This window comes from Lutra lutra, chromosome 1 (assembly GCF_902655055.1).
Source record: "Lutra lutra chromosome 1, mLutLut1.2, whole genome shotgun sequence".
Classification (NCBI taxonomy): Eukaryota; Metazoa; Chordata; class Mammalia; order Carnivora; family Mustelidae; genus Lutra; species Lutra lutra.
Genome location: NC_062278.1, coordinates 8,161,575 through 8,185,356, shown reverse-complemented (window position 1 = coordinate 8,185,356; position 23,782 = coordinate 8,161,575). Strand labels below are relative to the sequence as shown.

Below are 23,782 nucleotides of genomic sequence, written 5' to 3'. Positions count from 1 at the left end.
TGGAGTATGTGGCTAGTAGGCATTAAGGGAACTTTTCGAGCTCACTGTGTAGTCCTTTTATTGTTAATAAAAATCTGAGAGGCTGTATTCAGTTAGAGGAGCATAAGGAAAGATGCGATAATATTTATTCAGTATACTTATTGAACAATAGACCTGTCAGGCATCATGCCAAGTGTTGGAAGTCGAATTATCATTAGAGAATTTGTCATATTAGAATCTCTTATCATTAGTTATCATTTTGTTTGTTTATTCATTTAGGCCTAATTACCAGCTGGTTATTTTAGGCTCTTGGGTAAATTCTGTTCTATTCTTTTTTATTATTTAGTTATTGAATTCTTTATGGCTTTATTTTTTTGAAAATCTCACAAATTTTGTTTTCATGGGTAGGTGGTAGATGAAGCTTTGAAGGTAGATGATTGTGACTGTCATCCTGAATTTCTACCACCATCAGGTAAGATTCTGCCACCATCAGGTAAGATTGTTTGCTGAATTAATACAGCATTCCTAAAATTGCAGCCCCAGCATTTGCATGAGTCTTGCATACATTTGCTGTTACTTTCCTTTTACTTCATAATGCTTCTGTGTTAAGAAAACACTGAATACTTATTTGAAATCAACACTTAGTCTTTTCATATTGTTTAATAAATTTAATTTTAGAAATTCAAGTAAATGGAATAGAAAGGAAGGACAAAAACTCTTTGTCTGCTACCTAATTTCCATGAGGCCAGTGTTTTTCACCTTCAGTTTCATTAAAGCCCCTGACTCAGGAGGCTATTGAGACAGAGTTTTTCCCGGTTTGCCTCCTCCTCCTACAGGTACTGTTCATGTATGTCCTGTATGTACATCTCTGTTTTATATATTAAAAATTCAGATTATTTTTTCATCCCCTTAAACTAACTTTCACCCTTTTCAGGGTGGTTTTCAGAATGGATGCTTTAGGCCAATACTAGTTTAACTGGTACATGCTCAGTGTGTATGTTTATTTCTGCATCTAATAAATACGTAGACACACACAGCAGGACTTCTTTTACTTGGCATCATTGGGAAATAAAGGGTCCAGCGAAGTGAACCTTCATCTTCCATTTATTTCTCAGTCTCCCTTTTTTTTTTTTTTTTTAAGATTTTATTTATTTATTTGTTAGGAGGAGAGAGATCACAAGTAGGTGGAGAGGCAGGCAGAGAGAGGGGGAAACAGGCTCCCCGCTGAGCAGAGAGCCCAATGCGGGGCTGGATCCCACAACCCCGATCATGACCTGAGCCGAAGGCAGAGGCTTAACCCACTGAGCCACCCAGGCACACCTCTCAGTCTCCCTTTATATGACCAGATTTTGTTGTAAATCATTCTAAAGCAGATTATATGCTTCCCTGCCTTTTATAACAGAGTTTAAGAAAAATACAGATTTTCTTGTTGACTTAACGTTGCTGTTAGATGCAAATTTTTTTTTTTAAGATTTTATTTATTTATTTGACAGACAGAGATCACAAGTAGGCAGAGAGGCAGGCAGAGAGAGAGAGAGAGGAAGGGAAGCAGGCTTCCCGCTGAGCGGAGAGCCCGATGTGGGGCTTGATCTCAGGACCCTGGGATCATGACCTGAGCTGAAGGCAGAGGCTTTAACCCACTGAGCCACCCAGGTGCCCCTAGATGCAAATTTTTTGTCTGAAGCTTTCAGAGGTTATGGGGATGAGATTGCTGACCTGATAGTGATCTTGTTGGTGCTCTCTTTTCCTTTTTCTTGCTGGCTGGTTTGTTCTGAGTGTTTCTGCTTCTGGCAGCCATTTCTGTCTTTTCCTTCCCGCAGTTCTGTCTCTTCTCAGGCTTCAGTGCCACATACCCAGCTGTTTACCACTGGCCCTTCCCGTTTGGTTAGCACATTAGAAAATTACAAAGAGGGAGACTCAGGTGATTGTCTTATCTGATGTAAGCCTAATAGCACATGAAAAATCCTTGAGGATAAAACTTTTCCTTTGGAAAAATCTTTTTAATTTATTGATATTTCTTGGGCGGTTATTATCAGCACATTTAATTTAATGTTTTAAATACCACCTACACTTCAGCATCTGGATTTAGTCAAAGCAATTGAGGTCCCAGGGTTAGGGCTGTGTAGTTTTGCCTGAAATCAGAAGGAATCAAATTAGAACTCTCCTGCCTTTCTGGAAGCCTCTTTTGTGTTCTGAGGCCATCCAAACCCGCTTGGCTCTGATCCCCTTCTTAATACATAGGTTCTGACTTGCCTCTGCTATCTCTTCCCAAAGCTTCCATCAAAAAAACCCTGTCCCTATTGCTGTGCTTTCTTCTATATACTTTTGTGCATGGCCCTCCCCACTCCAAAGTATGCAGTGGTCCTTGCTCTTGCCACTGGGACAAAGGCTGGGCTCACAGAGCTGGAGTATCAGAAGCAAAGGACCCATGAGCACTCGCTCCAGCTGGCCTTCACTGCCCCTTTCTAACTTTCTTTTCTTACCCAGCTCACCAGATCACACAGGCTTAGTACTTAATGTTTCTTAAAGTGAATGTCATTCTTGGGTTTGGCCCATCCCATCTAAATCCTACTTGTTTGTTTCTCTCTCTTTCTCTCTCAAACTTTTATTTATTTGAGAGAGAGCAAGTATGAGTGGAAGAAGGGGGAGAGGGAAAGGGACAAGCAAACCCCTCACTGAGCACAGAGCCCACTGTGGGGCTCCATCCCAGAACCCCAGAATTATGACCTGAGCCAAAAATCAGATGCTTAACTGACTGAGCCACGCAGGTGCCCCAAATCCTACTTGTTCCTTAAAGCTAAATACAAATGCTGTATCCCCACTAAGGTTTTTCCTGGCCACTGGACCTTAAGTGATGTCCACCTCTGTGAGTTGTAAGAGCAGTTAATATGGAATTCATATGTCAGTAACAACGTGTTGTCTTCTCGTCTTCCTAAAGGTGATTGTTGCGTAATTCCTGGTGACTGCCTTTTCTTCCCATCTGATTATAAAAACCTGAGGACGGGAACTGTGGCCTGTATCTTTCTATATCTACTTTAGGCCTAAGTAATATCATGTGATTAATGTTCACAATACTTTCATAGCATACATAGACAAACATCATTGTGTCTGGTTTTTCACCTGTTTGTACTAATTACACTCACATAGAATATTGCTTCCTTTGCTGCTTATTCCAATGTACATATTTTTAATTAATTTACTTTCAGGCTTGTTGATTTTTATGAACAGATTTCAGGAACAAATACTTTGTATTCACAGGTCAGCCTCCAAAATATAAAGGAAAACAAAAATCTCGAAACAATGAATTGGAGAAGTTCAGGTATGTTTTTTATCTGTGTGGTTTTTTTCCCCCCTTTCAAATATCAAAGGCATATCTTTAGGAGAGTGTTGTTTTTGGCTAAAGGATTATTAATCCTAGGTGTTAGTAAATGTCTCGAAAGCATGGAATATGAGATATAGCAGTGTTAATTCTTAAAAATCCCAATATATATTCTCATACAAAGAAAAAATATTCAGAAAAGTATAAAGTGAGAGTCACATCTTCTCCTTGCTCACCTTAAAATTTCACCTTTCCCACAATTGCTTCTCTGGTGGCTTCCTTTAGGGATTCTGTGTTAATGAGTTCGTGGCCACAGGGAAGCAGGCATGGGTATGTGTATATTTAGGGGCCCTTCTGGGTAGTTTTCATTAAAGGAACATGCTCACTAATGAAGCAACAACTTAGAAAGTTAGTTCTAACAAACACCCCCGACCACCAAAATTAACAGTAGGACGGACCTCTTGCCACCCATCTTTATAATAAACCCCTCTGTTGCCTACCAGCTATATATTGATTGCAAAGTGAAACTGTAAATCTTACAGTGAATATAGAAGTTCATGAGGTCAAGGAAAGTGATGCTGGAGACCCTGCAAAACCATTTCTGCCACAGTTAGACCAGCTGTCAGCTTTCTTTTCTTTCTCCTGATTAGGTGCTTCAGGGAGAAGGATTTTAATATCAAAGCATTAAGAGAAACTAGTAAAACTCCATCTTCAGAAAATGACTGGTTTTTGATGTTGCTACAAAAGTTTAAATTTAAAGCAAGGGCTTAGATACTATGTTCCTTTATTCTGTAGAAAAATCCCTAGTCTTCCCTTCCCTTGTTAAACCTCAAAATAAACCAAAAACATACAGTGCTACTCTTTGAATGCATAGTTATAGTTTTAAACTGTTCTGCTAAAGAAAAATTTATTTTCCAATGTTTTGTTTTTGTTTTCAAATTGAGGTCTTCTTATTTGATTATGTCTACTTCATAGAGATCAACATCCTTAATTTTCATGGCTACAGGATAATTCATAGTATAGGTGTATATTTGAAGAAGAAATTTCTAGAGTGGAATTGCTCTGTCAAAGAGGATGTGTGGTTTTCACCTTGCTAGATACTGTCACATTGTCCTCCCAGAAAGTGAGCACATTTCACACTCTTACTGAGCTGTGGGGGAGTGTGTTGTACTAAAAAATGTGTGTATGTATTTGGTCCCTGTCCTTAGTTCTTGTCACAGAGACTTAAACCCTTGGAACTTCAGAGTGGAAAGAATATCGTTTGTTCTTCATAATGAGGTTCTTTCTACTTTACTTATACTAATGAGGTGACTCAAGGCTGGTCCCCTACCTTCAGGATTGGCGTGGTTGGTCACCAGAAAGACTAAAATGTGTGATTGGAGGGTTGGAACTCTCAGCCCCGCCCCCTGATCTCCAAGAAGGGGAAGGAGCCTGGAAGTTGAGTTTGGTCACCAATGACTAGTAATGATTATTCATGCTTATGTGATGAAACCTTGATAGAAGAAACCTCCAAACTGTGGGGTCAGGGGAGCTTCTTGGTTGCTGAGTACATGGAGATGCTGGGAAGGTGGGGCACTCAGGGGCAGCATGAAAGCTTTGCAGCATTCCCCTCCTTCATGCCTTCCTGTGCTTCTCTTCCATTGGGCTGCTGTGAATTATATCTTTTATAATAAGCCAGTAATAATAAGTAGAGCACTTTCCTGAGTTCGGTGAGTCATTCTAAGAAGTTGTTGAACCTGAGGGAGGGTCACAGGAACCTCTGAGTTTGTCGTCCACCAGGCAGTAGTGTGGGTAGCCTGAGCACCTCATTGTGGCCGACAGTAGGGGTAAGGGCATAATGCCTGAAGTGGGGTCAGCCTGGTGGGACTGGGGCTTTAACCTGTAGGGCCTATGTTAGTTCCAGAGTTGGTGTCAAAATGGAATTGAGTTGTTGGACACTGGGTATTGGAGAATTGATGTGGAGAATAGCAACTATTTGATGTCAGAAAACACCACCTAGCGTACCTGAACCTTCCTTACCCTCACCAGCATTGGAAGTCAGACTTTCTGAAACAGTTGTATCTTACTAGATTTTCATATGAGGTGGTGCATCTTTGCAATGTTTACTGGGCACATTTCTTGTTTCAAGGCTATGTTATGACTACATTTATAATAACTTCTGATGATCAGCATAAATCCCCCCAATTTCTTTTTTTTTTTTAAGTTCGTCTATACCATCTTTATAATAAATTCATTTGGCCCCCCTCATCTCTAATTTTATAGGGATTTTTATTGAGATTTCATTGTATTTAGAGAGTGGTTTGGGGGAGAATCAGCTTCTTGGTAATATTTCAGTGTAGGCACTAGTGACTCTCCATTTATTCAGTGTTTAAAATGACCTTCACATGGAGATTAAAAGTGCAGCATAGGGAATATAGTCAACAATATTGTAATAATGTTGTGTGGTGACAGGTGGCGACGGCACTTCCTGTGGTGAGCTTTGTGTGATGTATAGCATTGTTTAGTCACTGTGTTGTGTGCCTAAAACTAATGTAACATTTTATGTCAACTATACTACAGTTTTTAAAAAATGGCCTTCAGTAAATATATTCTTTATATAAGCAAGACTGTTTTATTTTAAAATAACTCAACACTTTTCTCTATTAGTTCTAGCTCACAGGGTAGTTTACCAGTAGATTTGAAGAACATCTTGGAAAAACAGTTTTCTAAATCTTCCAGAGCTGCGCACCAGGTAAAGGAAAAGGCCTATTTCTAATGAAAAAGCAAAGTCTTTGAATAAAACATTTTTCTTATAAATTAAGTCTTACCATGTACATCTCTAAGATTTATTTTTTATAGTTTAAGTTATGGACATATGATTTTATATATAACTGCTAATAAACCAAACTATCACTAATTTAGATATTAACTTGATAATCCCTTTTTTTTAACTTGATAATCACTTTAACCAGAAATTTAACTAATGCTTGATGCTGCAGAATTGTTTGCTTCCCAGGGATTCAAAGATGAAGGAATTCTTTGCTTTCCAGTTTTAACTTTTAGGATCAATACTTTAAGGGGCACCTGGCTGGCTCACTTGGTAGAGCATGTGACTGTTGATCTCTGAGTTATGAGTTCAAGACTCATGCTGTGTGTATAGCTTACTTAAAATAAAAACTTAAAAAATAGATAAGTACTTTAAGAAGATTTAAATTATTTTAAAAGGTCCAAGGACTTGCAGTTTTATTACACCTACCTTAAAGCTGTTAAAGAGCAAACTTTTTGTTCTTTGAATGATTTAACAGTAATTAGATAACTTTGTGTATAAAATTCTTTCTGTGGTATTTAGGAAGTAATTAAAAAGTATACATTAAGGGGGAAAAGATGAATGGGCAGAGCACAGAGGACTTTTAGGACAGTGAAAATTCTCTGTATAATTTTATAATGGTAGATAGATGTCCTTATACATTTATCTAAACCAGTAGAATGTATGGCACCAAGAGTATATCTGATATTAAACTATAGACTTTGAGTGATTAGGGTGTATCCATGTAGTTCATCTTTGGTAAGAAATATACTGTTCTGGGTTAAAGAAGATGTAAACGTGTATACACACACACGCACACGCGTGCACACATGCACACACAGTGGAGTATTACTCAGCCATAAAAAAGAATAAGCTGTTGCCATTCTTAACAACATGGATGGACCTAGGGAGTATTTTGCTAAGTGAAATAAGTTAGAGAAAGACAAATACCATGAGATTTCACTTATATGTGGACTCTGAAAAACAAAGCAAATGAACAAACACAAAAACAGCTAGTCTTATAAATACAGAGAACACACTGGTGGTTGCCAGTGTGGAGGGAGAGGGAGAGAATGAAAGGGGAATGGGTGAAATACATGAAGGGGATGGAGAAGTTCAAACTTCCAGTTATGAAATAAATAACCACGGGGTGAAAAGTGCAGCATAGAGAACATAGTCAATAATATTGTATTAACTCTGGCTGATGACAGATGGTAACTGTGCTTACTGTGGTAGACACAGCATAATGTTTAGCATTGTTGAATCACTATATTGTATACCTGAAATTAGTGTAACATTGTATGTTAGCTATACCTCAATAAAAAATGTAGATATGTAGAATATACCATTCTGATGAGTGACATCAATAGTGGAGTATACATGGGAGGAGGCAAAGGGTATATGGAAATTTCTGTACCTCCTTCTCAATTTTGTTGTAAACCTAAAACTAAGAGAAAAATGCAAGGGATACAGCTAAAGGATTACTTTGAAGGAAATTGATCAAGCTAAATGTATGTATTAAAAGAACAAAAACTTTTAAATTAATGAAATGTTTATCTCAGGAGCTAGAAAAAAAGAAAAACAGGAAATAAACCTAAAGAAAGTAGAAGGAAGGAAATAATAAAGATCAAAGTAGGAAATAATGAACTGGAAACAAATGTATAAGGAAGAATCCACAGAGCTAATAGTTGATTCTTTGCCAGTATTAATAAAATTTACACACTGGTGTGGCAACTGATTAAGAAAGAAAGGAAACATCATGAAACAATTTGAAGAATGAACAAGGAAGGGTGCATTACTATAGATTCTTGAGTATTACAAATACATCAAAATACTATTATGAACAATATCATACCAAGAAATTTGAAAAAAAATATGGATGAAATGGACAAATACCTAGAAAAATCCAACTTATAAAAACTGATTCAAGAAGCCCTCGAAACCTTGATGAAATCCAGAATTTACAGAACCGTGGCTGGTCACTATTCTAGTCATTGAACACTTGTAGACCATGTAGTAGTAAGTGGAAGGTTGTCTTTTGTGGGTGAACATGATTCATAGGAGTCTGCTTGGACAATTAATCCTTTATGTAAACAGTTCTATTCCTTCTAAAATAGAATGTTGGATTTAAATTTCACTCCAAAAAATTTCTGTTAGAATATGGAATGCAGTACTTGTTTTAATATGGGGGTCATTTTTAAAATTCAGTTAACTATTTTAGGTATATATGACAATTATCTTACAGAGGACTGTAGGAATGAAGCATGTTTCAAGCAGTTTATGAAAACAGATTTCTAATCAGTTGCATAAAAGCATCTTTAGAATTTCTGACATTTGCGGATTTAAAAATTATGCCTTTTTACATTGGTTTTATGGACTCTCAAAACTGTGAAGGACTTAAATAGAAAAGACAACCTGGGAAGATCAGAGGTGATTTAGTAAGTATGGTAGTCATTTTTGAGCCTTCCCTTGTTCATTTAACACACTTTTGGTTAGGCACTGCGACCCAGCCTACTCTGATGGAGCTTTTAGTACTCCATGATAGTTTTCTGTATTATACTCAGAAAAATAATTTTTTTTAAGATTTATTTTTGTTTATTTTAGAGAGCACACCTGTGCCTTCGAGTGGGGGGAGGGACAGAGGAAGAGGGAGAGAGGGTTCCAAAGAGACTCCATGCTGAGCACAGGGCTCGACATGGGGCTCAATCTCATGACCCATGAGATCACAACCTGAGCGGAAGCCAAGAGTTGGATGCCCAGCTGACTGAGCCACCCAGGCGTCCCTGAGAGAAATAATTTTTTTTTTAATTTTTATTTTTTATTTTTTTACAAACATATAATGTATTTTTATCCCCAGGGGTGCAGGTCTGTGAAGTGCCAGGTTTACACACTTCACAGCACTCACCATAGCACATACCCTCCCCAATGTCCATAACCCTATCCCCCTCTCCCAACCCCCCTCCCCCCAGCAAACCTCAGTTTGTTTTGTGAGATTAAGAGTCACTTATGGTTTGTCTCCCTCCCAATCCCATCTTGTTTCATTTATTCTTCTCCTACCCCCTTAACCCCCCATGTTGCAGAGAGAAATAATTTTTTTTTTAAATTTGAGAGAAATATTTAAAAAAAAATTTTTTTTTTTTAAGATTTTATTTATTTGTCAGAGAGAGAGGGAGAGAGAGCAAGCACAGACAGACAGAATGGCAGGCAGAGGCAGAGAGAGAAGCAGGCTCCCCACTGAACAAGGAGCCCGATGTGGGACTCGATCCCAGGACACTGGGATCACGACCTGAGCCAAAGGCAGCCGCTTAACCAACTGAGCCACCCAGGCGTCCCGAGAGAAATAATTTTTGATGAAAATAGGAGGTTATAGGTCTCTCTTTTCCAAAATGTGAAAGATTAAAATGGAATCAGTTCATTTAAGGATAGCACATTGTCATCTATAACTTTCAAAATTCGTGTCTTAACATAAATACGGGTATTCTTGAGCTTTTTAAATATTCTAAGAAATTCCAAGTTTATGTGAGAGCTGCTCTTTTCTGTGTGTATTCTGGGGGAAAGGTCTCCTAAACTTTGAGTCACTGGATGAAAACTAGTAGACAGCTTTTGTTAATTGTGACCAAACTGCTCTTCCATTTGTGCTTTGTACAACGGTGCTTCCTTTTGGATCTTTACTGTTAGGAACAGTGAGGAATATCACATGCATATTTGCTTTTTCTGCTTTCCTGAATGGTGTACCCATGTAAGTCAAGGAGTTAGGAAATCTAGGCTTAATGTGTAGTCTGTCTAGTTTTTATGGAATTTTGCGACTGATAGCTGTTGCCATGTGACTAAAACTTGACTTCAGATTGTAATGCATGTCACATGTATACCCAGAGATAAAGTTTTTTTCTCACTTAGCACTTTCGTTTTTGTTTTTTATTTCTTATGCTCTTCTCTTTACATTTAACTTATCTTTCCTGATAATTTTTTTTATTGAGTTCTATTCAAGTACATGTTGGGCAGAAGTAGAACCAAGGATTGAAATGTCCTTTCTTGCTGAGAATTAAGGTTTATTCCAGAGCACGAGGGTAGGTGTTAAAATCTGATTGTGAACAGTAAATTGCTTGTTCTTATTTATCTAATTCTCATCAGCCAAACAGTTACTTAAATGGTGGCTGGTATTCTCTGTGCTGTTTGTGCTATTAGAACTTCTGAATGCTGTCTTTTCCATCTGGAAAAGTGAGCAAGTCATAGAACCACGTAGGTAGAATGAACTACCCTTTCTTGTCATGAGTAGCAGCAGTAGGAATGTTGGAAATAAAATGGTGAAGCAGGACCTTACAGTTTTCGCTGGAAAAGTGCCATGTAGAGAGGGGAGTATAACACATGAAGGGCAGCTTACTTGCTTATATTATTTTACTTACTTATATATTTTTACTTACATATTTTACAATCAGTTATAAAATGTAACCGCCCTGTGATGAACTTTGCATCTTGAGTTTTTGGCTAAACACACATAGTTAGCTCTGGATTACCTAATAGAATTTTTTTTTTTTTTTTGCAGGATTTTGCTAATATAATGAAAATGCTGAGAAGCTTAATCCAGGATGGTTACACGGCTTTGTTGGAGCAGCGTTGCCGCAGTGCTGCACAGGCCTTCACGGAGTTGCTCAACGGTTTAGATCCTCAAAAAATAAAGGTAAAATTGTAGTCTTTCACTTTGTATCTCAGTGCAGGTGCATTTCAGGTGAATGCAGAAGAGAACCACGGCTTTAACTTCATTATGTTAACGTACCTTAGACCTACCTGAGATTAGCGGAATCTGCTCCGGGTGATGAGAAGCAGCTAACGCTGTGATTCAGTCTTTGTGGTTGCACTCAATATACGACCAGGGTTAGACTCTCTCCTTGCTCTCTACTTGGTGTTCATTAGAATGTTTGACAGCTTCTATAGAAGTACTGGATCAAGGTTTCAGACTTGCTTTAATCACATCTTTTCATTTAGAAAGAATTAGCTAGGTAAATAATTCATGCAGGATTGTAAGCAAATGTCTTAATCTGTCATAGTACCCACTCATGTGCAAAAGAATATGGCGACTCAGTTATTCTAGTTTGCTCTGAACTACCCCTTCAAGGAACTCTGAGACAGTGGTTCTGTGTTTTAAATACTTGATTTTAGTATAACTGCATATCTTTATAAAATATATTTTCTAATTTTGTTTGGCCTTTGTCCTGGTTATAGTGATTAGAGAGATTTCATACCACTTTTTGTTTCTCTGTTGTGGCTAACAGGTTGGTTTGATGCAGGTTGGGCAAAATTATGTTCAGATTTTTAACTGGAGCGTTTTTATTGACAGCAGTTGAACCTGGCCATGATTAACTATGTCTTAGTAGTCTACGGACTTGCTGTTTCTCTCCTTGGAATAGGACAGCCTGAGGTAAGATTTATAACAGAGATAATAGTAAAAATATGCCATTAATTTTAGAAGATAATGTAAAAAATAGTTTTGCCTCTTTGGCTTATTTTTTTCTGATAATTTCTTCTGAAATACCTGTTTAATTTGTGTTGTTTTTATTGAAGAAAAAATATGATCCAATTAGAAAAAAGCTATACCAGACAACCAGTAGGAGTTTTTTTACTTTTATAAAAAGTAAATCTGTATCATCACAGATTTAAGAGAACACACTGAGTGAGAGACAAGTTGGAGAACATAACATCGTGATAACCACTTAACGTACAATTTGGAAAACATATGGAAAAAAAGCATATATTGTTTATAACTATCTCTGCCTCTTGTAAAGGTGAAAAAAAACACAGGCTAGCCTAGTTTAAGATAGTGGTTACATTTAGTGATGGAAGGAAGGAATGAGCTTGGGGAAATTAAGTAAGGAGTGTTCAACTTTGTGTGAAGATCTCTTAGTTCTGGGTGGTAGTATTTGCGTATTTTATCTTCTGGAGTGCAGCCTTCCCAGAACCATGTACAATCAGTGAATAGGTGTGAGCACACTCATGGTCCTTCAGTGCTCTCCTGGACAGTGTGCTTATCTGCACTGCACAGCATTATACAGCTGACCCTTGGAACAACACTGGTTTGAACTGCATGGGTTCACTTACAGATGGATTTAAAAAAAAATAACATAGTAGAGTACCATGAATGTATTTGCTCTTTCTTATGATTTCCTTTTCTCTTCCTTTATTAAAAGGTTACAGTATATAATATGCATATAAATTGTGTTAATCTTTATATTATTAATAAGGCTTCTAGTCGAGTAGGCTATTAGTAGTAAAATTTGGGGGGAATCAAAAGTTATACCTGTATTTTCCATTGCATGAGGCACCCCTACCCCCTGCATCGTTCCACTGTCAGCTATAACTTGCTTTCTGTGGTTTTTAGTTTTCAGTAAAAGTTAAAACTGCTCTAGAATTACCTTAGGTATAATACATCCTTTCTGCGAACTTGGCCTCCAAGCTTCCTTGGCTAAATGAAGGCTTAACCCTAACTGCTACCTAATAAGAATGAAGCCATCTTTTAGGTTCCATTCTGAAAGTGGTTTACAGTGTCTAAGGTTTATTCTCCTTCTTACATGCTTCTTTCCTTGTTCTTGATGTGGTAGTTGAATGTCTTCCATTAAGGCCTAATTCTGTTTTCTCATAGATTCTTTCTAATAGATTGTTGGAGACAGGACTTCATGATCTCCAATTCTTCTATTCTTCTATTGTGGCAGTGTGATAATAAATATCTTAATAATGTTAATAATATCAAAATTGAAGAAGTAGTTCACTACATTTGTGATTTACTTTGAAATAGTGAGACTGATTAAAACAACAGAACAGGTATGATAGAACTTGGACATTTAAAAGAATGTCCCCAAAGTAAGCAATGTATTTGCTCCAGCACAGCTGTTACTTAAAACATTTTTGGAATGCCTCCTTTGGAACTGACCTTAACAATTCTTATAAACTCTCATTTTGTAGTGACACTTCCTTTTTCACCCACATGGGGTTACCAGGACTGCCTTGAGATATTTCTTCTGGACTTTTCCAAAACAGAATTCATTCAAAGCAATAGAATGAAGTTTCTACTATTGACAATATTCAGAAGAATGTACTCTAAGTTTTGTAAAGTTTTTGCTAAAGCACTTTTTTTTAAAATAGGTCATTTATCTTTCTTATGCCACAAAACATTGTGGGTAGCATTATTGGAGTGCCTATATCCCAGGGGAGCAGCACTTGCGAGGATATATGTCATGGTGTGTTTGCATCTAGTCAGTCTTTTTACTATGAATTCACACTTTTTAGTGTTAGCCAGCATATACCAGGCCCTTTCTGTGTATTAGTAAATGTTCATTTGGCTTGTTGTCTGGTGTGTTCCACACCAATTTTTGATTCTTAAGCCAGATCACTCTGGTTGTGTCTCTGTATATCCTGTGGTCAAAATTTGTATATTTGCTAAGAAAATAAAATGCAGAAGGTTTAATTTTGCCATAGAAATTTTTGAATACATAGTTATCTGTAATATTACACGAAAAGAATCAACCTTTAGATAAAATCTGTTCCAGTGTCTCTTTTGTAGTTTAAGTGATCGTTATTTTTATTGCTACTGAAGGAATTATCTGAAGCTGAAAACCAGTTTAAGAGGATGATTGAACATTATCCCAATGAGGGACTTGATTGCTTGGCCTACTGTGGAATTGGAAAAGTATATTTGAAAAAGAACAGGTTAGTAGAAACTATGCTCTTTTACACTCAGGGTGGATAACTCAGTTGAAGTCTAATGTGGAGGTCCCTTTTCTGGAATTATATTGTTATCTTCTCTGTGGCAAACTTTTATCATCATGTTTGCTTGGAGGACCAGCATTTCTACATCAATACTAATTATTGAAGTATGGCCAATCAGTTCAGCTCCTAGTGCTTCCGTATTTTGAATCTTGTAAGAAAGTCAGGAACAAGACGGTTTGACACAAAGGATTTTGTATTTTTTCTGTTAGTATATGTCATTTATAAATAGTGACTGAATTGATATAAACTAATGCTTTACAAGTCTGATTGTATAATTTTTTGGTTACCAAAATACCTCTTTCTCCCAAAAACCTGTATGAAGATGGTGTCTTTGAACAGATAGATACCTGTTCAAAGACATAATGAGTTAGAAATAAAAATCTCTTCTCAGAAATTCTTCTATAGTTGGAATCCCTACTCAAAATTTAGTATGTAGTTGTTCTGCAAATGTTTCATGTCTTATCTTCCCAAATTGCTATATGACCCTTTGGGGATACGATTATGCATTGAGCTTTAAAAAAAAACTCCCCTGTTCACTGCTTGCTTGGGCAGCACATAGACTAAAATTGGAATAATAACAGAGATTAGCATGGCCCCTGTGCAAGGATGACACACAGATTTGTGAAGCATTCAGTATTTTTGGCACAATGAAACTATCATTAACTGTATCAACAATAACAAGAAGAAAACCAAGAATCTCCCTGTTTCGGCACTTAACACCCAGTGTCCTGGTAGGTGTGTTAGATTACTTTATACAGAAGTAATTGTTGACTGATTGAATATCATTCATAGCTTTTAATCTTGAATTTTCATCTGTCCTTTTAGGGAAATTTTTAAAAAGATTTTTGTTTTTAAATAATCTCTACACCCAACCTGGGGCTCAAACTCACAACCCTGAGATCAAGAGTTACATGCTTTTCTGACTGAATCAGCCAGGTGCTCCTAAAGGAAATTTTATCAGACCCCTGGGACTCTTGGGAACCCAGTCTTAGAATGTGCCTAGAACTTCCTTTATAGATTTTTTTTTTAGAGATTAAAGAAAGTTCTTTTACTTCCCGAAGTTGCTGTGTGACCAGACTGAATTATACATGAATCAGGCAGAGGGAGAGGTAGTGAGGATTTGCAATCATCTGTATAGTAACAGCAAATGAAATTAATTTCAAAGTTTGGCATAACTTATTTAAGATACATGGTTTTAATGCAGTAGTCACATGCAATTATTCCTAAGATCTAGGAATATATCATAAGTGTGTAACATCATGGGAATTATGAGGAAGTCTTTGCCATTTTGAAAAGCATTTACATTTTAATTTCGAAATAAGATTGGGGTTCAGTGTCTAATACGTTGGTTTTTGCTGTTGTAATGTGCAGTTTCTGGTAAAGTCCTGCTGTTATCTGTCTTATGATTGACGGTCTAGCTTTTCTGCAGGTGAATTTTTCTTACCCATAGGCAAAAAAAGTTCTTAAATTGGAAAGTCATTTCAAGATTGAAGAAAGCAGGAAACCTTTCTTCTCTTTCTTCTCTAGTCTGAGAGAATAATAAGGACTTGGTTAACTTTATAATCTAATGTGTTAATGTTCTTTTGTTGAATGGACTATGGGAATCTATTGACATTTTTTAAAAACATGAATCAGAACTAAAACATTTCATGTAGTTAAAACAATTTGCATACACATTTGTTTTATTAAAATACTTTATTCTTGGGGCTCCTGGGTGGCTCAGTGGGTTAAGCCGCTGCCTTCGGCTCAGGTCATGATCTCAGGGTCCTGGGATCGAGTCCCGCATCGGGCTCTCTGCTCGGCAGGGAGCCTGCTTCCCTCTCTCTCTCTCTCTCTCTCTGCCTGCCTCTCTGTCTACTTGTGATCTCTCTCTGTCAAATAAATAAATAAAAAATCTAAAAAAAAAAATACTTTATTCTTTATGGTTGAAGAAATATGTCCAGCATATACAATCTCTTTAGATTTTTTTTCAGAAGAGTGGTTTTTACTAAATAGATAACCTAATAGAGTTGAGTTAAAAAAAAAGAATTTATTTATGATTAATTAGTCGATGTGAAGGGTTGTCATTTCTCTATAGGAATCTAATTAGCTTAGTAAATGAAACAAATAAAAATCGAACACCAAATCACTCAATTTTCTGTTTTAGTTGTTGTAAACTTTTTTTTTTTTTAAGATTTTATTTATTTGACAGAGAGAGAGTGCAAGCACAAGCAAGGGGAAGCTGCAGAGGGAGAGGAAAAAGCAGGCTCCCCACTGAGCTAGGAACTCAATGTGGGGCTCAATCCCAGGACCCTAGGATCATGACCTGAGTTGAAAGCAGATGCTTAACCAACTGAGCCACCCAGGTTTCCCAATAAATTTCAAACTTAAAAGGACTAGTATGCACCTACCATAATAATGTCAGTGTCCAGGCAGATTTGTTGTTTAATTTATGTTACTTATATAGCAAACAGTGAATAAATGCCTTTTTTTTTTAGTGTTTATTTTAATTCTAGTTAGTTAATATATAATGTTATATTCAGGTGTACAGTATAGTGAGTCAACATGCCTTTGTTTTTTTAAAGAAAATAAGGTTCCATTGAATATTTCTGAACAGTGATTTATCAAATGTATTCTTATTAGTAGACTTGAAATTCTGTAACTTTTATTGTGGGGAATGAAAATTCTTGTCACAGGTTTAATACCTTCTTTCTTCATAATTATGACTTTAGATATCTAGAAGCTCTCAATCATTTTGAGAAAGCAAGAACCTTGATTTGTCGTCTTCCTGGAGTGTTAACTTGGCCCACAAGTAATGTGATTATTGAAGAGACTCAGCCAGGGAAAATAAAGGTAACGATTTATTTATTCAGAGATCTTCTTACTAATTAAAAAGCCCATCTGCATTGATTGACTCAGGTATCAGAAGACAAAGAGGTAGGGCCTCTCTGGCCTCAGCATCCCCACATGTGTTTCCCCTTTAAAGACTATTGAGAATCACTGACATTTGTTAAATATTTCCTGTGTGCCAGTCACACAGCTTCCATTCATCATACCTGTAAGTCTTTATAGCAATCCTACAAGGTGAGTACTATGATTATTCTCATTTTACTGAAGAGGAATATTAAGGATGTTAGGGATGTTAAGTGATGAGCTCCAGGTTAAACAGTTAGGAAGTAGTGGAGGTGGGACTTGAATCTCGGCATTCTGAATTAGGGCATTCATTATTAAGTAGCGTGACTTCCTGCTTACACTTAAAGGTATAGCATTGTTGTTTCATCATAGCGATGATAATTATTAAGATTGCACTTGAGGACTTGGAAAATATAAATTTGTTCTCATATCCAGAGACCTAGGATGCTTTGCTAGTTCTGGAAAGACTAAATTGTGTGTGGATTGACTAGAGTAGGCCTTTACTTGTGGGAAACACTGGCATGTATACAGAAATTGCTTTTGGCAAAAGCTTTTTAAAATAACCACAGGAGTCAACTCTTAAAACTCGATAGTTTTAGACAATTGAATTAAAAGCAGCCATTATATTGGAATTAAAAAAATAAAAAAATACATGAAAAAGTAGCCAAAGGATCTGAATAGACCTATATCTGTCAAGAATTTCTGCAAGTAGCCAGTAAACCTGTGAAAGATGTTGAGCAACATTAGCTATCAGAGAAATGCAAATTAAAACTTTAATGAGATACATCTTCACATACTGGGATGGCTAATCCAGAAGGCAGTCAGAAGTGTTGATACATATCTCTGGATATGTCTCTATATCAGAACCCCCATATATTGCTGGTGGACGTGTAAAACGGTCTGGCAGCTCCTCAGTAGAGTAAAGACAGAGTTACCACATGACCCAGCAGTTCATTCCTAGAATTGATACAGAGAAAGGAAGATATATGTTCTCACAAAAATGTGTCCATGAATGTTTATAGCAACACTTCAAAATTAAAACACTGTTAAAAGGTGGGAACAGCTCACGTGTCTGTCAACCGATGAGTAGTTAAATAAAACCATTCATAAGCCATTCATAAAACCACACAGTGGCCTATCCGTACAACTGAATATTATTCGCCCGTAAAAAGTAAAGTACTGCAGCATGGATGCACCTTGAAAACCTGCTAAGTAAAAGGAGCCAGACAAAAGGGCACGTGTTGTAGGATTGTATTTACCTGAAATTTCCAGAACAGGCAGATCTGTATTTAGAGACAAAGTAGATTCATGGTTGTCAGGGGTTTGGGGGTTGGGGGGAAATGAGAAGGGACTGCTAATGGAGATGGAATTTTTTGCTGGGTGATAAAACCATTTAAATTTAGACTGAGGCCGTGGTTGAACAACTCTGTGGATATACTGAAAACCACTGAACTATATACATTTTAAATGTGTAGATTGTGTGATATGTGAATTATATTTCAACAAAACTGTTAAAAAAATCACTGGATGTTCTCTTTACAGTAGATTGGGGTGGAGACAGAGGAACTCTTGAGAACAAAAAGCCAGCACTGGAGAGACAGCACTGAGCCTGATGCAGGGCTTGATCTCACTTTCCTGAGACCATGATCTGAGCCAAAATCAAGTCAGGCACTTAACCAGCTGAACCACTCAGGTGCCCCATGTATCAACCTCCTTTTAAAAAGAAAAACTAAGGGGCGCCTGGGTGGCTCAGTCAGTTGAGCAACTGCCTTTGGCTCAGGTCCAGATCCCAGGGTCCTGGGATAGAGCCCTGCATCAGGTTTCCTGCTCAGCGGGGAGTCTGCTTCTCCCTCTCCTTCTGGCATTGCTCTCTCACTATCTCTGTCGCTCTCTCAAATAAATAAAATCTTCAAAAAGAAAAACTTTAAAAGTTATATGTAGTTTTTTTCTTCTCTAAAAAACATTTTGTCATTCATATGCTGAAAGTATTTATTTTATTTTATTTATTTATTTATTTGTTAAAAGATTTTATTTATTTATTTGACAGAGAGAGATCACAAGTAGTCAGAGAGGCAGGCAGAGAGAGAGGGGGGGAAGCAGGCTCCCCGCTCAGCAGAGAGCCCAATGCAGGGCTCGATCCCAGGACCCTGAGATCATGACCTGAGCTGAAGGCAGAGGCTTAACCCACTGAGCCACCCAGGTGCCCTGAAAGTATTTTGATGGCAAGAAGTTATTGAAATCATAAGCACTTTTATTGACAAATGAGTGTTGTAATATTGTTTTTGTTTATTTTTGTTTTAGATGCTGTTAGAGAAATTCATTGAAGAATGCAGGTTCCCTCCAGTGCCAGATGCCATTTGTTGCTATCAGAAGTGCCATGGATATTCCAAAATCCAGATATATATAACTGATCCAGACTTCAAGGTACATAATGAATGTACAGTAGGACAGTAACTTGCAGAATTGTGCCTTAAAATGGATTCAGAACAAATTCTGTAATTGGAGGTATCCAAGTTTTTGTTGGCAGTTTCATGTCCTCTCTTCTGCCCTATCCTCTGGACTTCTGTAGGTCTGCATCATCTCATTTGGGGACCCAGGGCCACTAAATAAACACTGAGTGCAGGGATTGTAACCTAAGAAGGCAGGCTAGCTAATTCTATTTCCTCTTTCTAGCCACTGTTCATATAACTTGCCTATTTCTTAAGAGCACAGGAAAGAAAATGAGATTGTTACTTCTCTCTCTCTCTTTTTTAAGATTTTATTTATTTATTTGACACACAGAGAGAGATCACAAGTAGGCAAAGCGGCAGGCAGAGAGTGGGGGGGAAGCAGGCTCCCTGCTGAGCAGAGAGCCTAATGTGGGCCTTGAGCCTCATGTGGGGCTTGGTCCCAGGACCCTGAGATGATGACTTGAGCTGAAGGCAGAGGCTTAACCCACTGAGCCATCCAGGTACCCTGAGACTGTTACTTGTGATTGGTTGCAATTTTAATTTCTTGTAAAATTTGAGTCTAGGAAATCTAAAGGCTTTTGTGACCGCTGAATTATCTCCTAGAAACCTAAGTCTGAACCCAGGTCTGGCACTTAACTGAGTTCCTGGGCCTTACTTTATTCAAGAAGATAGGAACTGCCTACTCTCCCTGGTTAGTAGATCAGATGAATAATGTTTGTAAATCATTTGATACTGTAAAGGATGATGTATGCTATGGATAGGAATATGTCAGTCAAGTTCTCTGTCTCTAGCACTAGGGATTTAGGAGTATAGAAGGATTTTATTTCCCCAGGAGAGAATGTGATATCTAGTTACCTTTGCCAGGTGAATGCAGACAGCTCTCTCTTTGCTTAATATCTGTGTTGTGATTGTGAAAGAGAGTGTGTATGTATTGGCATCTTTAAATTGTGTTAATCACTGTTTTAAACCTCTAGGGTTTTATACGAATTAGCTGCTGCCAGTACTGTAAGATAGAATTTCACATGAACTGTTGGAAGAAGTTGAAAACAACAACTTTTAATGATAAAATTGACAAGGTAAGTTCACAGTTTGGATTTTGTAGTATGCTTAATTTATGTTAATTTTTTCCCCTGAGATTCTTTAGGAAACGTTTTTAGTGAATATCAATTCTTTTCTGTGCATTCTAACCATAACTAAAAAGTTTTAAATTAAAACTTTAATGAAAAAGTACAAAATCGGTTTTTGTATTTATTTTATATTGAGATAAGGGCAATAACCATAGAGGCCTTTAATAGAATATTTAACCAGTTTTTATATGGGGAATCTTACCAAAAATAAAAGTTTAAATGTCTGATGTTAGTGTTCTGATGTAGCATTAGGGTCTCACATTTTTTACTTTCTACCAAATTTGATGATATACTTTGTACTAAGAAATAAATTTGGCCCTGCCGCTATTCATTGTGGTTTTTCTTAATTAGCAAGATAATGTTGATTACCATTAGCTAGATATCCTTTGAGAGAAGGCACAATTTTGTAATCTTATTTGCATTCATTTGTTTCTGATTCCTATAAGCTATGGACTTTAAAAAAGAAAACTATTTTCTTTTTTTAACGTTATTTATTTATTTATTTTTATTATTATGTTCGATTAGCCAGCATGTAGTATATCATTAGTTAAGAAGACCATTTTCTGCACTGCTTAGCTTCATGTAAGCCCTGTTCTTGTCGGAGAGAAGAGTGAGGTGCTTGTGCTAGGTGTTTCTTAGCAAGAGGAATTATTCAACTTTGGTAGAAATAAATTCTCACATTTTATGTATTTTCACATAGTTAACTAAAGATACAATGATATAACCAAATAATTGTTGCCATTGAGTCACTTTTGCCGTGTCTTTGACATTAATTCAAGGTCTCTAGTTACACATGCACCCTTAGTGCTCTTTCCTGTGAGTTAAAATAGCCCCTGTAAATTAGTCACCTTGCACTAGGATATACTGAAGTAATGCATAGCCTAAGTATATCTTGATTTATAATAAGAAAAGGTCATCTCTTGATTACGTTAATCATCCTAGAGTTCTGCAGCTGTGGGCCAGCAGCTCTTGTCTGTGTAGCTGTGTTCTTTGTTTCTGAATTGAGGTTGACGAGTGACCAGAACATGTTCCTGTAGAAGAGGGTAAAGAGCAATGGCCAGTCCGTTCATTGTTTCTTAAAGCTTTTGCGTGGATGTAGGGTACATTATGTCAGTTCACTCTACAATGGCCAAAGCAAGTCACGTGGTCAGTTCTATAGCTGGGAGTATATTCCTTCTCCAAGGGAGGCTCTGAAAGTCAGAAGACAAGGAGCAAGGACTTTCAGTTCTTCCTAAAGGAGGTTTTAGACATATCTTGACTGTTCCTGATGGTTAAAATTGTGTACATATATAAATTTATTCTGAGATATAGCACTTGTTTTTTTTAATCAAATAGGATTTTCTACAAGGAATTTGTCTTACCCCTGACTGTGAAGGAATCATTTCTAAGATAATCATTTTCAGCAGTGGTGGTCAAGTGAAATGTGAAGTAAGTAATCTAATAGAGGAAAATATTACCAAATTGTTAACCAAAATGTTTATAACTTTAAAATATGATTTAAATTTGGGTAATTGTACAATTTGGATCTTGTGTTATCTAGGAGAAATGTTCCTTAATTTAAGAAAATATAAGAAATACTAGGATGTCAGAATGTATCTCTGCAGTGAAGGATTCTCACATTCTTTCATTTCCTAAAAGAGGATACCTTTTACATTTTAGTTTCATGGTTTTTGTTCTTTTTGATAATCTTGTTTTCTTAACCCCCAGTAAATTTTGGGGTATTAATGAGGGTGGAGTTCTTAGGGAGGGGAGAGGATGTTTTGAAGGATTACCTTTCACTTCACTATATGGGAGTATTAAGAGTGGGTTGTTCTAAAAGTCTTTGTAGTTTATTTGATCTGGTTACTCTTAATATATATATATTTTTTGAGCTTCCTAAAGTATGTTTACTCTTTTGTTCCTCTTTTCAGTAAATTGTTTTGCTAAACTTTTCTGGGCTTTTGTCTGGGTCAGAACATCATCCCTGTTCTATATCAAATTGAACATTGGCTGTGTGTGCTTCTGAACTGTTATTTATGGTTTTGTGCTTTATGTCATGAGAGTATGAGACAAATTTTGGATGTCTTTGTTTTGTTTAAAGTTTGAACACAAGGTCATAAAGGAAAAGGTTCCTCCAAGACCTATTCTGAAGCAGAAATGTTCTAGGTAAGATTTTTAACTATCAATCAGTAGTTTAATCATGTCCATTAGAATATACTTCTATAAATGCAGATTTCTAAATTATATTATTTTTTAAATTGGCTGTATATACTTATTCAAATAAGTGGTGTTTAAATGAATTTTGTGGATATTTAAAACTTAAAGATAATAAGCCTATGGTTAAATACTTAAAGCTTGAATAAGTATTATTTGGTAGTTGAATTTTTAAGTAAAATTATGACATTTGATGCTGTGAAATGACATGTTGATTAATAGCTTTGGCATTTAGATAAAATTAATACAATTAGCTCTCAGTTGTTTAAACTTTAATTCCAAAAGCATTTTTCTTTTTTATCTCTCTTCAGAAAACATTTTTGAACCAATGACTATTTCTCATTCTGAAAAACTCAATATACTGTAAAAAATATTCACTTGTATATATTATTGTTTAGATCAAATAATTCCAGTCCTTTTTTTTTCCTCCTTCTTTTTGGTCTTGCTTCTTGTCCTCCATTCCAAGAAGTGATTTTTTTTGTCTTTGTGACCAAGAAAAAAACAAGAGAAAAGATGAATGGAATTATTTGTTGAAGGGAATTCATTGTAAACCATATCAAGCAAATTCCAGTGTTGTGGGCCATTATTGCGATGTGAAAATAATATTTTACTGTGTGATCTTTCTTTGAAATGAGTGTACATATGTATTATCTTGCAGGATAATTTATACTATTTTTATATACCCTAAGCAATAACTTACGTACATGGAAATAACATTTGTACAATGTTTACATGCCACCCTTAATTATGAGTTACTCAGTCACTGAGTTCTTGCTTTCATGAAATAAGTACGCTAATTTTAATTGAACATGTGTCAACAAATTTTTTATATTAAGGAGAAGATGCAGGCCAAGTTATGTATTAAAAGGGAAACTTTGAGCTTACTACTTGGAGGATGGTTTCTGTAATAGGCAGATAGTTGACTGAGTTTATAACAAAGGCGAATTATCACTAATTGTAAATTCTTAACAGCCTAGAGAAGCTAAGACTGAAAGAAGACAAAAAATTGAAGAGAAAGATCCAAAAAAAAGAAGCAAAAAAATTAGCACAAGAAAGAATGGAAGAGGACTTAAGAGAGAGTAATCCCCCCAAAACTGAAGAGCAGAAAGGTATGCTAAAGTCAGAGGCATGATGAAAGTAATATCCTCTTGCTTAAAAGTATAAACACAAATATCCATCTTATTGGGGATTATATTAATTGTTACTGAATTGAAATTTAGATTTCAATTTGTATTTTAGTACCGCTACTTTCTTGTGTTGCTCTGAGATGGGGAGAGGT

The 23,782-nt window shown here is 36.5% G+C and overlaps 1 protein-coding gene and 1 pseudogene across 2 annotated transcripts in view; both read left to right on the top strand.

Moving 5' to 3' along the window:
- TTC3 (tetratricopeptide repeat domain 3) overlaps positions 1 to 23,782 on the top strand; it is a 124,625-nt gene that overhangs the window by 48,704 nt on the left and 52,139 nt on the right. For both annotated transcript variants that reach the window (XM_047720000.1, XM_047720001.1), the window contains exons 15-26: positions 388 to 451; positions 3,238 to 3,298; positions 5,945 to 6,029; positions 10,627 to 10,761; positions 11,419 to 11,499; positions 13,669 to 13,781; positions 16,553 to 16,673; positions 19,035 to 19,157; positions 20,158 to 20,259; positions 21,646 to 21,738; positions 22,391 to 22,455; positions 23,476 to 23,612. In XM_047720000.1, coding sequence (XP_047575956.1) covers positions 388 to 451; positions 3,238 to 3,298; positions 5,945 to 6,029; positions 10,627 to 10,761; positions 11,419 to 11,499; positions 13,669 to 13,781; positions 16,553 to 16,673; positions 19,035 to 19,157; positions 20,158 to 20,259; positions 21,646 to 21,738; positions 22,391 to 22,455; positions 23,476 to 23,612 — 1,180 coding nt within the window. The remainder of the gene's footprint in view (positions 1 to 387; positions 452 to 3,237; positions 3,299 to 5,944; positions 6,030 to 10,626; positions 10,762 to 11,418; positions 11,500 to 13,668; positions 13,782 to 16,552; positions 16,674 to 19,034; positions 19,158 to 20,157; positions 20,260 to 21,645; positions 21,739 to 22,390; positions 22,456 to 23,475; positions 23,613 to 23,782) is intronic.
- On the top strand, positions 14,382 to 14,482 carry LOC125089738 (uncharacterized; annotated as a pseudogene).